The sequence below is a fragment of the Capra hircus genome, chromosome 18 (assembly GCF_001704415.2).
Source record: "Capra hircus breed San Clemente chromosome 18, ASM170441v1, whole genome shotgun sequence".
Classification (NCBI taxonomy): Eukaryota; Metazoa; Chordata; class Mammalia; order Artiodactyla; family Bovidae; genus Capra; species Capra hircus.
Window position 1 is genome coordinate 52,048,549 of NC_030825.1, and position 11,708 is coordinate 52,060,256.

An 11,708-nucleotide genomic window follows, 5' to 3' on the forward strand; every position below is an offset into this window, starting at 1 on the left:
AGTGCCCACCCTAATGACCTCACATTAACATGATCATCTGCAAAGACTCTGTTTCCAAATAACATCACCCTCTGGGGTTCTGGGGAGGTTAGGATTCCAACATACCTTTTTTTTTCGGGGGTAAGGGGGGAACGACACAATTCAACTCATAACAATGCCAAAGAGTTTTCCTAAGTGATTGTACCAATTTAATCAGCTACTTGTTCGGTTGCTAAGTTGTGTCCAGCTCTTTGCAACTCCATGGACTGCATGCCAGGCTTCCCTGTCCTTCTCTGTCTCCTGGAGCTTGCTCAAACTCATGTCTACTGAGTTGGTGATGCCATCCAACCAGTCCAACCATCTCATCCTCTGTTGAGCCCCCTTCTCATGCCTTCAAGCTTTCCCAGCATCAGGGTCTTTTCTAATGAGTCAAGTCTCCGCATCAGGTGGCCAAAGCTTCAGCTTCAGCACCAGTCCTTCCAATGAATATTCAGGGTTGATTTCCTTCAGAATTGACTGGTTTGATCTCCTTGGAGTCCAAGGGACTCTCAAGAGTCTGGTCACTGGGGGCTGGAGTATTTTAAAGCCAGTTCCAGACATGATATCATATGCCTTGGGAGTGTTTTAAAAGGAAGGAAGACTGTCTGATTTACATTTTTAAGCGATTCTATCTGTTCTGTGGGAATATAAGACAAGGCAAATACCCCACCAAGAAAGAAAAGGTAAATAGAGAGTGAGCTCTCCTGTGATGATACATGTAGGATGCTCAGGCCTCCCTGGTGCCCTCAGCTCAGGGGTGTGTCCAGCGACCCATGCTCCATCCGTTGATGACTAGTGCCAGCCTGCCCTGTGGAGCACCACTTGGAGTTTGGGGGATGCCGAGAGAGGAAGCGGGCCAGGACTCAGGCTGTCTTTCTGTCCGCCCTCCTCCCTGCCAGGACATCCAGCAGCTCCTCCAGCTCCAGCAGCTGGTGCTTGTGCCAGGCCACCACCTCCAGCCACCTGCTCAGTTCCTGCTGCCACAGGCCCAGCAGAGTCAGCCAGGTAAGACCCTCTACCCTGGACGGCCTCCCCCAACGCCTCCACACGACTCCCGCTGTCCCCCCTCACCCCGTGTGGTCCCTCTTGTCTCCCCAGGCCTGCTACCAACGCCAAATCTATTCCAGCTACCTCAGCAAACCCAGGGAGCTCTTCTGACCTCCCAGCCCCGGGCAGGGCTGCCCACACAGGTAACCGGTCTACTGAGTACTTCAGGGTGTGGGTGAAAGGTGTGAAGTTGGAGGAGTGAGGGTCTGCTTCCCATTTGGCCCACCTGCAGCCACAGGGGCCAAGATGGGGGTCGGGAGCCCCAGGGCCCAGCGCTGTTCTGCCACTGATTTGCTGTGGGACCCTAGGCAAGCTGCTCTCTCTGTCTGAGTTGGTTTGCTCCTCCACAGAATGAGGGAAGTCAGCCAGACCAGTGGCTCTTAACCCTTGCAGGCACATGGGTTCCTTGGAGAATCTGATGGAAGATTTGAGTCTGACCTCTCACTGCCCCAAAAGCACAAGTGCACAAAGCAAAATTTCAGGGGGTTCACAAGCCTTTAGATCACAAATGCTTCAGATCTCCTCCAGCACTCCAAGTAGGGTGGGGTGGCGGTTCCCTGAGGAAGGCATCTGTTGGTTCATGTCCCCTTTCCAGACCAGAGACTGCAGATGGTGGCCCACACCACTGAAAAATTGAGTTAGTTGTCAACAAGATTCCCAGATTCCCAGCTTCTTTTGACAAAGCAGAAGCTATGGGAAGGCTGGATCTTTATTCAGAGGGTACGAGCACAGGCCCCTTCCCGCATGGTGTGAGCTCTCCAGGCCGTCTCGTCCCCATGGCCTTTCTTTTAGTAGGGTACATACGAGCACAGGCCCCTTCCCGCATGGTGTGAGCTCTCCAGGCCGTCTCGTCCCCATGGCCTTTCTTTTAGTTTGCTGCCTGCATTCTAAACTTTGATCATGCGTGCGTGCTTAGTTGCTTCCACCGTGTCTGACTCTGTGCGACGCTATGAACTATAGCCTGCCAGGCTCCTCCATCCATGGGTTCTCCAGGCAAGAATACTGGAGTGGATTGCCATGCCCTCTTCCAGGGGATCTTCCCCACCCAGGAATAGAACTCCCTGCGTCTCCTGTGTCTTTTGCATCACAGGCAGATTCTTTGACGCTGAGCCACCCAGGAAGCCCCCAGCTTTGATAATACTCTTTCATAATTACAATTTCAAAGTTCCCTCCTACCTATTTTTCATAACAGCCCTTTCAAAAAATATATAAACTATTTCAGAAAACCTGAAAAGTTTAGATGCTAATACAGGGCTTGGCTACAACACTAGAATCCAAAATGCTCAGAAAATCAAGCTGATCTTGTAATGTGGGCACTGGAAGTCATTTGGCTGCAAAACCTGTCTTAACCTGAATTGAGGCAGTGTGTCACTTGTTTATCCCTCTTGTGTGATGTTCACCCTTAACTGACAGCTGTTGATATGTCTGAATATAGGGTAATGCCTCGACCCTAATCAGAGGAGAGTTTACATTATCTGTGATATATGCCCCATGCATGCTTTCTAAAACCTGAAAAATTTCTGAATTCTAAAACACATCTGGCCCTGAGGTTTTTGGATAATGGATCAAGGACTTGTGTGTCCAGCATCCCTGTACCCATCACCTGTTTAGATGTTTCATTTTTAGGGAAATGAAGCATTCCAGAGAGAACTGCTGCCTCCTTGTAAATCTCCCTAGTGTCCCTCCCTATTTTTTTTTTAATTTAACTTTATTTGCAGCCTAGTCATTTTAAACCTGATTCTCCCAACAACCCCGTGGGGTAGGTAGGGTAGCCATGATTGTTTCCATTCCGCGGAGGGAGAAACTGAGGCCCAGGGAGATTAAGAAATTTCCCTGAGTCCCTAGCAACTGGATAGCAGAGCCAGTCCTTGGATTTCCTGCCTGAAAGGAGGCTAAAACCGTGAACCCCCGTGGAAAGAGCCTTTGGTGGAAGGAGATGGCAGCTCCTTATGGGAGTCTGCTGGCCAGGAGGGAATGTGCAGAGAATTTCGGGCAGTGAGAGCGCCCTTGTGGGGCAGCAGAGGTCAGCTTGATTGGCCATGAGTCGGGAGGAGCCACCTGGGGCGGGTGGAGGGGAGTCTGCAGGGGGAGTCTGGATGGCAGGGAGGGAGGGAGGGGACAGAAGCCAAGGCTGAGCCCCATCCTGGTCCTCGGCCCTACATCCCACCCACCTGCCCGCCCCACCAGGCCGTGACCCGCCCCACGCTGCCCGACCCGCACCTCTCACACCCGCAGCCCCCCAAATGCTTGGAGCCACCATCCCATCCCGAGGAGCCCAGTGATCTGGAGGAGCTGGAGCAGTTCGCTCGCACCTTCAAGCAACGCCGCATTAAGCTGGGTTTCACACAGGTCTGAGGCTGCCCGCCAGGACAGGCGGCGGGACCCTCTGGTGGCGGGAGGGGTGGGGCCTCGTTATCTGGTGGGCGGAGTAGAGGGCGTGGCCAGATGGTGGCAGGGTGAGGGGCAGGGAGCGTAGGAGTCTAGTGGGCGGGGTGAAGGGCGCAGAATCATCTAATGGGTGGGGTTGGGGCGGGGTTAGATGGTGGGCGGGGCTGAGCCTTGTGCCCAGCCCTGACCGCCGTCCCTTCCCCGCCCCACTGGCCTAGGGTGATGTGGGCCTGGCCATGGGCAAGCTCTATGGCAACGACTTCAGCCAGACGACCATTTCCCGCTTCGAGGCCCTCAACCTGAGCTTCAAGAACATGTGCAAACTCAAGCCCCTCTTGGAGAAGTGGCTCAATGACGCAGGTGGGACTTGGGCTGGGGTTCCTCTATGGTCGGCGGGCCAGGGGAGGCTCCCTCTCACGCCCCCATCTTCTCCCGGACACAGAGACTATGTCTGTGGACTCAAGCCTGCCCAGCCCCAACCAGCTGAGCAGCCCCAGCCTGGGTTTCGACGGGCTCCCCGGACGGAGACGCAAGAAGAGGACCAGCATCGAGACAAACGTCCGCTTCGCCTTAGAGAAGAGTTTTCTAGCGGTGAGGTCCCACCCCCGGGCGGCCCCGAGGGCTGGCTGGAGGGTGCGTCCGGGGCTGACGAGCCCTCTGTCCGCAGAACCAGAAGCCTACCTCAGAGGAGATCCTGCTGATCGCAGAGCAGCTGCACATGGAGAAGGAAGTAATCCGCGTCTGGTTCTGCAACCGGCGCCAGAAGGAGAAACGCATCAACCCCTGCAGCGCGGCCCCCATGCTGCCCAGCCCGGGCAAGCCGGCCAGCTACAGCCCCCACCTGGTACCAAGAGCCCCGCGCGGGGAGGAGGGGGTCTCCAAGCTCTGGCACACCCTCACCCCTTGGCTGGCACCTCGTGTGAAGCACAACCTACCTGGTTGTCCACAGTGTTCCCAGAATGGGTGGAGGCAGGGAGAGCCACCCTTGGGGACAGGCTGTCACACAGCACACTCTGCTCTGCTGGAGATCCAGGCACCACCGGCACACACTGGCATGGCCACACACACAACTGTCCCAAGGTGCAGCCACACGGGGACGACCCAAGGTAGAGATCCCCCCTCACGCAGATTGACCACCACTCAGACCCTGGCAGGGGCGTCAGTGCAGCCCTGCTTGTGCACAGGACATCCCTTTCTCCCACCTAGAGTGGAAGGTGTGACACTACAGAGAGGGGCAAGGGGCCCAGAGGATGTGAAGGAAGGAGGGACCCTCTGAGCTGAGTCGTGAGGACAGGAGAGAGTGAGCCAGCCACGTGATGGACAGGCAGAGGGATCTATGTGCACAAAGGCCTAGAAGCCAGAGTGTGCTGAGCCCAGTTCAGCAAACTCCAGTGCAGTTTAGTGTGGTTGGAGCTGGAATGTTTATGAATGAGTGTGGGGGAGGGGTGGAGGATAGGCAAGGGCCAGATACCAAGTCCAGTGCTGAAGGAGCTTTATCCTGAACCACAGGCAGTGAGGCACCCAGGATGAGTTTGGAGCCTTAGAGGGACTGGCTCACATTTACAGTGAGGCTTCTGGAATTAGGATGAGACTGGAGGCAGGGAGGCTAAGAAGGAGATTGGTGAATGGTCCCCCCAAAATCAAGCAGTATAACGTCTCAACACTGTGATGCAGAGATACACCTTATGCTCCTAACCACCCGCACCCCACCATGAGCATGTGCAGAGACACGCATACTTCAGACCTGCAGTGGGACAGCATTGGAGGAGAGGCAGGGAATGACTGTCGGTGGCCTAGGATCACCTAGGGCAAATGTGGCGAAAGCTGATGGAAAGCCCCTGGCATGAGAGAAACACAGCCTTGCAACCACAGCCCCTTTCCCCACCCTGGAGGCACAGGTGCAGGACCCACAGGAAGCACGGGGGAGCTGCCGGAAGACAGTGCCTTCTCTCCTCTCTCCCCAGGTCACACCGCAAGGGGGCGCCGGGACCCTGCCATTGTCCCAAGCTTCCAGCAGTCTGAGCACAACAGGTCAGAGGGGGCGGTGGGCAGTGACAGGGTGCTGGGAGAACGCAGGGCAGGCTCGAGCCTGAGGTCCTCAAGGGCATCTCTGGGCCTCGAGACGGAGCCTGGAGATGGGGGATGGGGAAGAGGACAGACTCACCACTACCTGCCAGAGTGGCTCAGGCTTCATCTGCTCCATAGTTTCATAGGAGAGAAGCAGGAGGCTGATAAAGGTGATGTGCCTGGATTCTGATTCTGGCATTTAGAAACTGTGAACTCCAGGAGCAACCCTACCTCTCTGAGTCTCCGTTGTAAAACGATTGTGAATGTATCATATATACAGAAGCTACATCCACGAATATAGACATACAGAAGTGTATATGCACATACGCATATGCATGCTTTTGTACCCAAAGCCTTCCTTTGTTCCTTCCTGGGCCGCGTGCGTACTAAGTTGCTTCAGTCGTGTCCAACTCTGTGTGACCTCATGGACTGTAGCCCGCCAGGTTCCTCTGTCCATGGGATTTCCCAGGCAAGAATACTGGAGTGGGTTGCCCTGCCCTCCTCCAAGGGATCTTCCCGACCCAGAGAACGAACCGGCGTCTCTTAGGTCTCCTGCATTGGCAGGTGGGTTCTTCACCTCTAGCGCCACCTGGGAAGCCCCCTTCCTGGGGGTAGGGCATGTTTAACACCATATATAAAAATAATATAAAAACAAACACCAAATTGCCCCCCCTCAGGTTAAGAAATAGTAAGTGGAAGTTTATAAAGTAGTAACGGTTTAAACTAGGTCTAAACTCTTTATAGTGAGTGTTGACTTCACACCCATTTTATAAGATAGATTATGTTATTTTCCCCATTTTCCAGATGAGGGAACTAAAGGCCAGAGAGGTGAAGGTACTCACCCAAGGGCACAGCTGCGATGTTGCAAAGCTGGCGATTGTTGTCCCAGGTGTCTGACCTGAGTCTGCGCTCTGCGCTCTCAGCCTCAGCTGCACCCCCCTTCCTGGCCCCTAGAGGGAGCCATAGGGGGTCTGTCCTCTGGGCACCCCTGGTTCTTTGTACAGGGGGCCCAGAGGTGAGATTCAGGGCTGGATAAGCAGGGTGTGAAAGCACTTTGGGCTCAGGGCAGAGGCCCAGTGGGTGGCTGCCGCTTGTGCTGGGATTATTGTCACTGTGGCAGAGGCTGTGGGACAAAAGGGCAAGAGGCCTAAATGTGTTCTGACTGAGGAGAGGTTGCGGGATTGGGTAGGCGTCGACCTCAGTGGAGGATGAGTGGAAGCTGAAGTCTCTCTTTGTCTCTCTCTGGCAGTTACTACCTTATCCTCAGCTGTGGGGACACTCCACCCCAGCCGGACAGCTGGAGGGGGTGGGGCCGGGGGCGGGGCTGCGCCCCCCCTCAATTCCATCCCCTCTGTCACCCCCCCACCCCCGGCCACCACCAACAGCACAAATCCCAGCCCTCAAGGCAGCCACTCGGCCATCGGCTTTTCGGGCCTGAGCCCCAGCACGGGGTAAGTGGGCAGCAGCAGGTAGGAGGCTGTGGGGAGAAGCAGGGTCGCTGCTGCTTCCAGGGTGGGGAGCTGCGGCTCCGATCCGGTGGGAGGGTCTCTGCCCCGCTAATGCCTCTGCTTTGCCTCTTGCAGAAGCACAATGGTGGGGTTGAGCTCCGGGCTGAGTCCAGCCCTCATGAGCAACAACCCTTTGGCCACTATCCAAGGTGCGTGCTGCCTTAGGTCACTCCCATTGTCACCAGCCCCGTCCCCCGGGGCCTGGAGCCCCCCCATTGCTGCTCCAGCCATGCCATCCTGCCCTCGCTCACTGCATCGCTCATCTCTTCATACCCATCTCACCTCTGGGGAAGGTGTGAGGGGTGCTGACGGGGTCCATGGGTCAGATGGGAGAACAGAGGGCACTGCGGGCGGGATGCTGGAAGGCACGCCCAGCCCAACCTCTCTCTCTCTCCCTCCCAGCCCTGGCCTCTGGTGGAACCCTGCCCCTTACCAGCCTTGACAGCAGCGGGAACCTGGTGCTGGGGGCGGCTGGCGCAGCCCCAGGGAGCCCAGGCCTGGTGACCTCACCACTCTTCTTGAACCACGCTGGGCTGCCCCTGCTCAGCGCCCCGCCTGGCGTGGGCCTGGTCTCGGCAGCTGCTGCGGCCGTGGCAGCCTCCATCTCCAGCAAGTCTCCTGGCCTCTCCTCGTCCTCCTCCTCGTCCTCCTCCTCGTCCTCCTCTACCTGCAGTGAGACGGCAGCACAGACCCCTGGAGGCCCAGGGGGACCCGAGGTAGGGTCCAAGCCCGAGTGAGGGCCCGCCATGCCTCCCCTCCGACTCCTCTGACCCCCCCAGCCCCCCCCCCCCCGGCTCCGTGCCCCGCCTGGGAAGCAGGCGAGGAGGCCGGCGGTGGGGGCACCGAGGGTCCTCGGAGCAGGAGTGACAAGGGAGGAAAGACCAAAAAATTAAAAACAAAAGACCAACCAACAAACCAAAAAGAAAAAAAAAAGAAAGAAAAGAAATCAACCAACAGAAAAAAGAAAACCAAAAATAATCACAAAGAAACCAGCTGCCCCAAAGGAACCAGAAGTGAAAAACAAACAAACATTAAAAACAAAAACCAAAAAACAAACAAAAAATTCCTCACCAAACCAAACAAACCAAATACCAGTCTGGAGCCAGACCTCAGTGTGCTCACCCTCACTGCTATGACACCAAATAAGAACCCAGCCAGGGGCGGAGCAGCCTCAGCAGGGCGGACCTTACACGACCCCTGGCTGTAGGGCCAGGGCTCCCCCCTGGTGGGGGCGGGGGCCAGAGAAGGAAAAAGAGAATGTGCCAGCCTCCCAGCCTGTACCCCCTGCCCTGGGCCAGCCAAGACGGCACAGCCTGCGGTGGAGGGGGTGGGCTCAGAACCACCCACCAAATATTCTTTTCCAGAAGGTGAAAGAGAAAGGGCCTGAACAACCTTACACCAAATATTCAGTAGCTTCATCCAAAGGATGTACAGAATTTTTAGCGTCGTGCTCAACAGAATGTGTCCCTGTCCTGTGTCTCCCCCTCTCTCCCGGCCCCCAGCTCTCCCCGCCCTGGCAGGGGGTCTTGCTTTAACCTCCTCCCTCCCTGACCCAGGGGAGAGTTCAAGGCCAGGCCTGGGATGACTTTTCAGCCCTTGTACCTCCCCCGCCCTTTCCCTTTGAAGGGTGGGCTAGGCCATTTTGCCAAGCTCTAGCTCTCACACGTTCCCCCTACCCCACCCCACCCCGCCCACCCATCACCCTCTGTTCTGGAACCTCCCACTATCCCTGGTCCAAGGGAAGGAGGAAGTTTCAGGCAAGAGAGGAGACGGTGAGGGCATTCAAGTTGTCTTTTTTTCCATCCTCGTCTGTCAGTTTCCCTTAAAGAAAAAAAAAATTCATATTCCAGTGCCTATCCGTGGGATCCTTCACGTTCTTCGACATTTTTGACCAGAAACCAAAAAGAGAACTCACTTTGCTCTTCCCGCCCTGTGCCCCTCTGATCCTGGCAGATGCCTCTCCCTCCCCCCTCCACCCCACACGCACACACGCACGCACCCCAGTGGTGGGGTTCCTCCAGATGGCGTCCCCATCAGGGTCGGTGTGGCAGGGACAGTGCCATGGCCCGTGGTCCCCATCCGAGTGGGCGCTCTGGTGACCGCCACTCCCATGAGACCTCCCTCGAGTCTTGGCTGGACCTCATGTTTGCCCAGCCCTGGACACATCTCGATGGAAGAGGAGAGACGCTGCTGGGAGCCACGTTGCCCTCCTGCTACTGGGGAGGCCAACAAAGTTTTGAACCAAAAAAAAAAAAACCACAAAAAAACCAAACAATAAATTAAAACTAGGAAAAAAGAAAGAATTTATAGATATATATATATTTAAGGGAAAGAAGATGAGGACTCTTCAACGAATAAGAAGGAGCCGCGAGGTGGAGCCAGGCCCCTGCACCAGTGGTCCAGGCCTTTGGTCCCCAAGGCGGATGGAAGGATGGATGCTTCTTTCTCTTCACAAATACCTCATGGACGTCGTCTTCGGGAAAGCTGGAGGGGGCGGCTGGGGCCAGGCCTGTCCCTCAGCCAGGGCGGATGGAAGCGGGTGGGCAGGGCTGAGAGAGGGTGTCAGGGACGGGGGTGAAGAGCCCCAAGCTCCCCGCCCCCCCCCAATCAACTGAAAAAGCTTTAAGAAAAAACAGGAAAAAAGAAATGAGAAAGCAAAAAGGAATGGACGAAGGAAAACTAACAAACTTTCGGGTGGTTTGATTCCTCCTTTTGAGTCCTTCTGTTCTCTTCGGTCTGTCCTCTCCCCTCTCTCCTCCTCTCTCTCGGCTGTCCCTCCCTCTTCCTCACCTCCTCTCTCACCTCTCTCCATCTCCTTGTTTCTGTGTCTCTCCTCAAACCAAAGTGTTGCTGTGAAGGACGCGAGCCATTGAAATCAGAGTGGCCCCTGCCCCTGGCTGGGCAGGCGCAGAGGGAGGGGAGAGCCCCAGGAGACTGGCGGGGCTGCCGGACACTCCCAGGAGAGGCAGACGGAGCCTCGGATGCCACCCTGGGCCCCGAGGCCTCAGCGTTCTCACTTTCTTTCTTGTCTCCCTTCTCCCACCTGGGAAATGAAACTTTCGGGCTGGGCCATGGAGGCAGCAGAGACTCGGCTGTTTCAGGGGTCTCGGGGTGCCTTGTCTGGGAAGTGGTGGAGCAGTTGCCCCTCCCACCCTGGCACCGATGGGGCCTGGCATGCCGTCGACCCATCCTCGCCAGAATGTAAGCATCTCCGCTGAACCAACTCCCTGCCCTTACCCTACCTCTGAGTTTGTCCGTTTTTATTTCCTGAAGAGAAGGGACTGGCTAGCGGGCCTGGGCCCTAGCCCAAGGGTGGAGACGGGGCCAAGGGCTCCTGAATGGATAGGAAGGATGTTTGAGCAGAGCCAAGTGAAAGGAATTGCAACCAAAAACCCCTCCGAGAAGACAGGCAGCATGGAAGGCATGGTGGAGATGACTCAATAAACTATAATTCTAGACCAAAAAATAGAAAAGAAAAAAAAAAAGAAAAAGAAAAAAAAGGAAAAAAAGAAAAAAAAAGGAAAGAAAATCCAGGACTCACCACCACCCACTTCATCCTGCTTCCTCCCCATCAAGTCCTGCCTCCCAGACTGCTCCTCCACCCCAGTAGGAAGTGGGCAGAGGAGAGGAGGAAGCAGGGGGCAGGGATGGGCCGACGCCCTGACATTGGTGGAGGGACCCCCGTGCAGCCAGGGTGGTGGGGACCCTCCCCATCCAACCCCCATTATCTGGGAAAAGAAAAAACAAGAAAATAAAATTCCTGGGAGGGGGAAAAAATAACCAAATCCCAAGCTTTAACTACAGCTGTGAAACCAAATATTCGGAAGGGGGTGGGAGGGAGGGAGGGGCAAGTGTGCCCCAGGTCTCCCCCCTGGGCCCCCCTCCCCCGAGGACTCGAGATAAGGCACCAAATACCTCATAGAACTTTAATGTTAAAAAATGGAAACCAAATATCGTTGGCTGGGGGCCAGCCAGGGCAAGGGGCTGGGGGGCTGAGGGAGCCAGGGTTAGGAAGGTGATGGGGGAATTCATACCCCCCACCTCCCTCTGCCCCTTCCACTCCAGCCTCCCCGTCTCGACTCCGGGAAACAAAACTATCTCATCGTTTTTATTTTGTGGTCTGTACAGAGCCTGTGTCCGTGTGTCTGTGTGCAAGCGAGAGAGTTGGGGGGCTGGGGAACTTTATGTGGGGTTGGGGAAGGAGACCCCAGGCCAGGTTCTGGGCTAGGGGAGATGTCTGAGGTGGGGGGCCAGGGGCCTGGGCTAGGAAGAAGGATGAGTGGACTGGAGAAAGTGGGAGCCCTCTGAATTTCTCCTCCCTAACCCTGACCTCCTTACTCAAGGGAGGGACAGAGACTGGGTCTACCTAACGGTGGACCTTTTAATTGTGCCAAAAAAAAAAAAAATGCCAGTAACTAAAACACCTCTCTCTGGCCTCTTCTGGGAAGGCAGGGGCTGGGAGTGGGAGGAAAGACTGGGGGAGGGGAGGCGGGGTCAGTGGCGGTGAAGAACCGAGGCTCTGTATGACCTGGGGCTACGACCAGGAGGGGGGTAAGGCTCTGAGTTTCCGGCAGGTCTCCTCCCTGGGGAAGGCCAAGAGAGGCTCTCCAAGCCCTGCACCCTGGGAAGTTGGGGTAAGGGACTAGCCATGTGGTGAGGGCACCTCTTGACCTGGCTAGA

General features: G+C 56.0%; 1 protein-coding gene across 5 annotated transcripts in view; it reads left to right on the top strand.

Moving 5' to 3' along the window:
* POU2F2 (POU class 2 homeobox 2) overlaps positions 1-11,419 on the top strand; it is a 60,487-nt gene extending 49,068 nt beyond the window's left edge. For 2 of the 5 annotated variants that reach the window (XM_018062486.1, XM_018062485.1), the window contains exons 6-15: positions 918-1,023; positions 1,117-1,208; positions 3,253-3,414; positions 3,672-3,813; positions 3,896-4,044; positions 4,121-4,297; positions 5,418-5,484; positions 6,770-6,971; positions 7,104-7,177; positions 7,431-11,419. In XM_018062486.1, coding sequence (XP_017917975.1) covers positions 918-1,023; positions 1,117-1,208; positions 3,253-3,414; positions 3,672-3,813; positions 3,896-4,044; positions 4,121-4,297; positions 5,418-5,484; positions 6,770-6,971; positions 7,104-7,177; positions 7,431-7,765 — 1,506 coding nt within the window. In that variant the 3' untranslated portion in view covers positions 7,766-11,419. The remainder of the gene's footprint in view (positions 1-917; positions 1,024-1,116; positions 1,209-3,252; positions 3,415-3,671; positions 3,814-3,895; positions 4,045-4,120; positions 4,298-5,417; positions 5,485-6,769; positions 6,972-7,103; positions 7,178-7,430) is intronic. The other 3 variants (XM_018062487.1, XM_013971347.2, XM_018062488.1) reach the window with 3 other exon arrangements.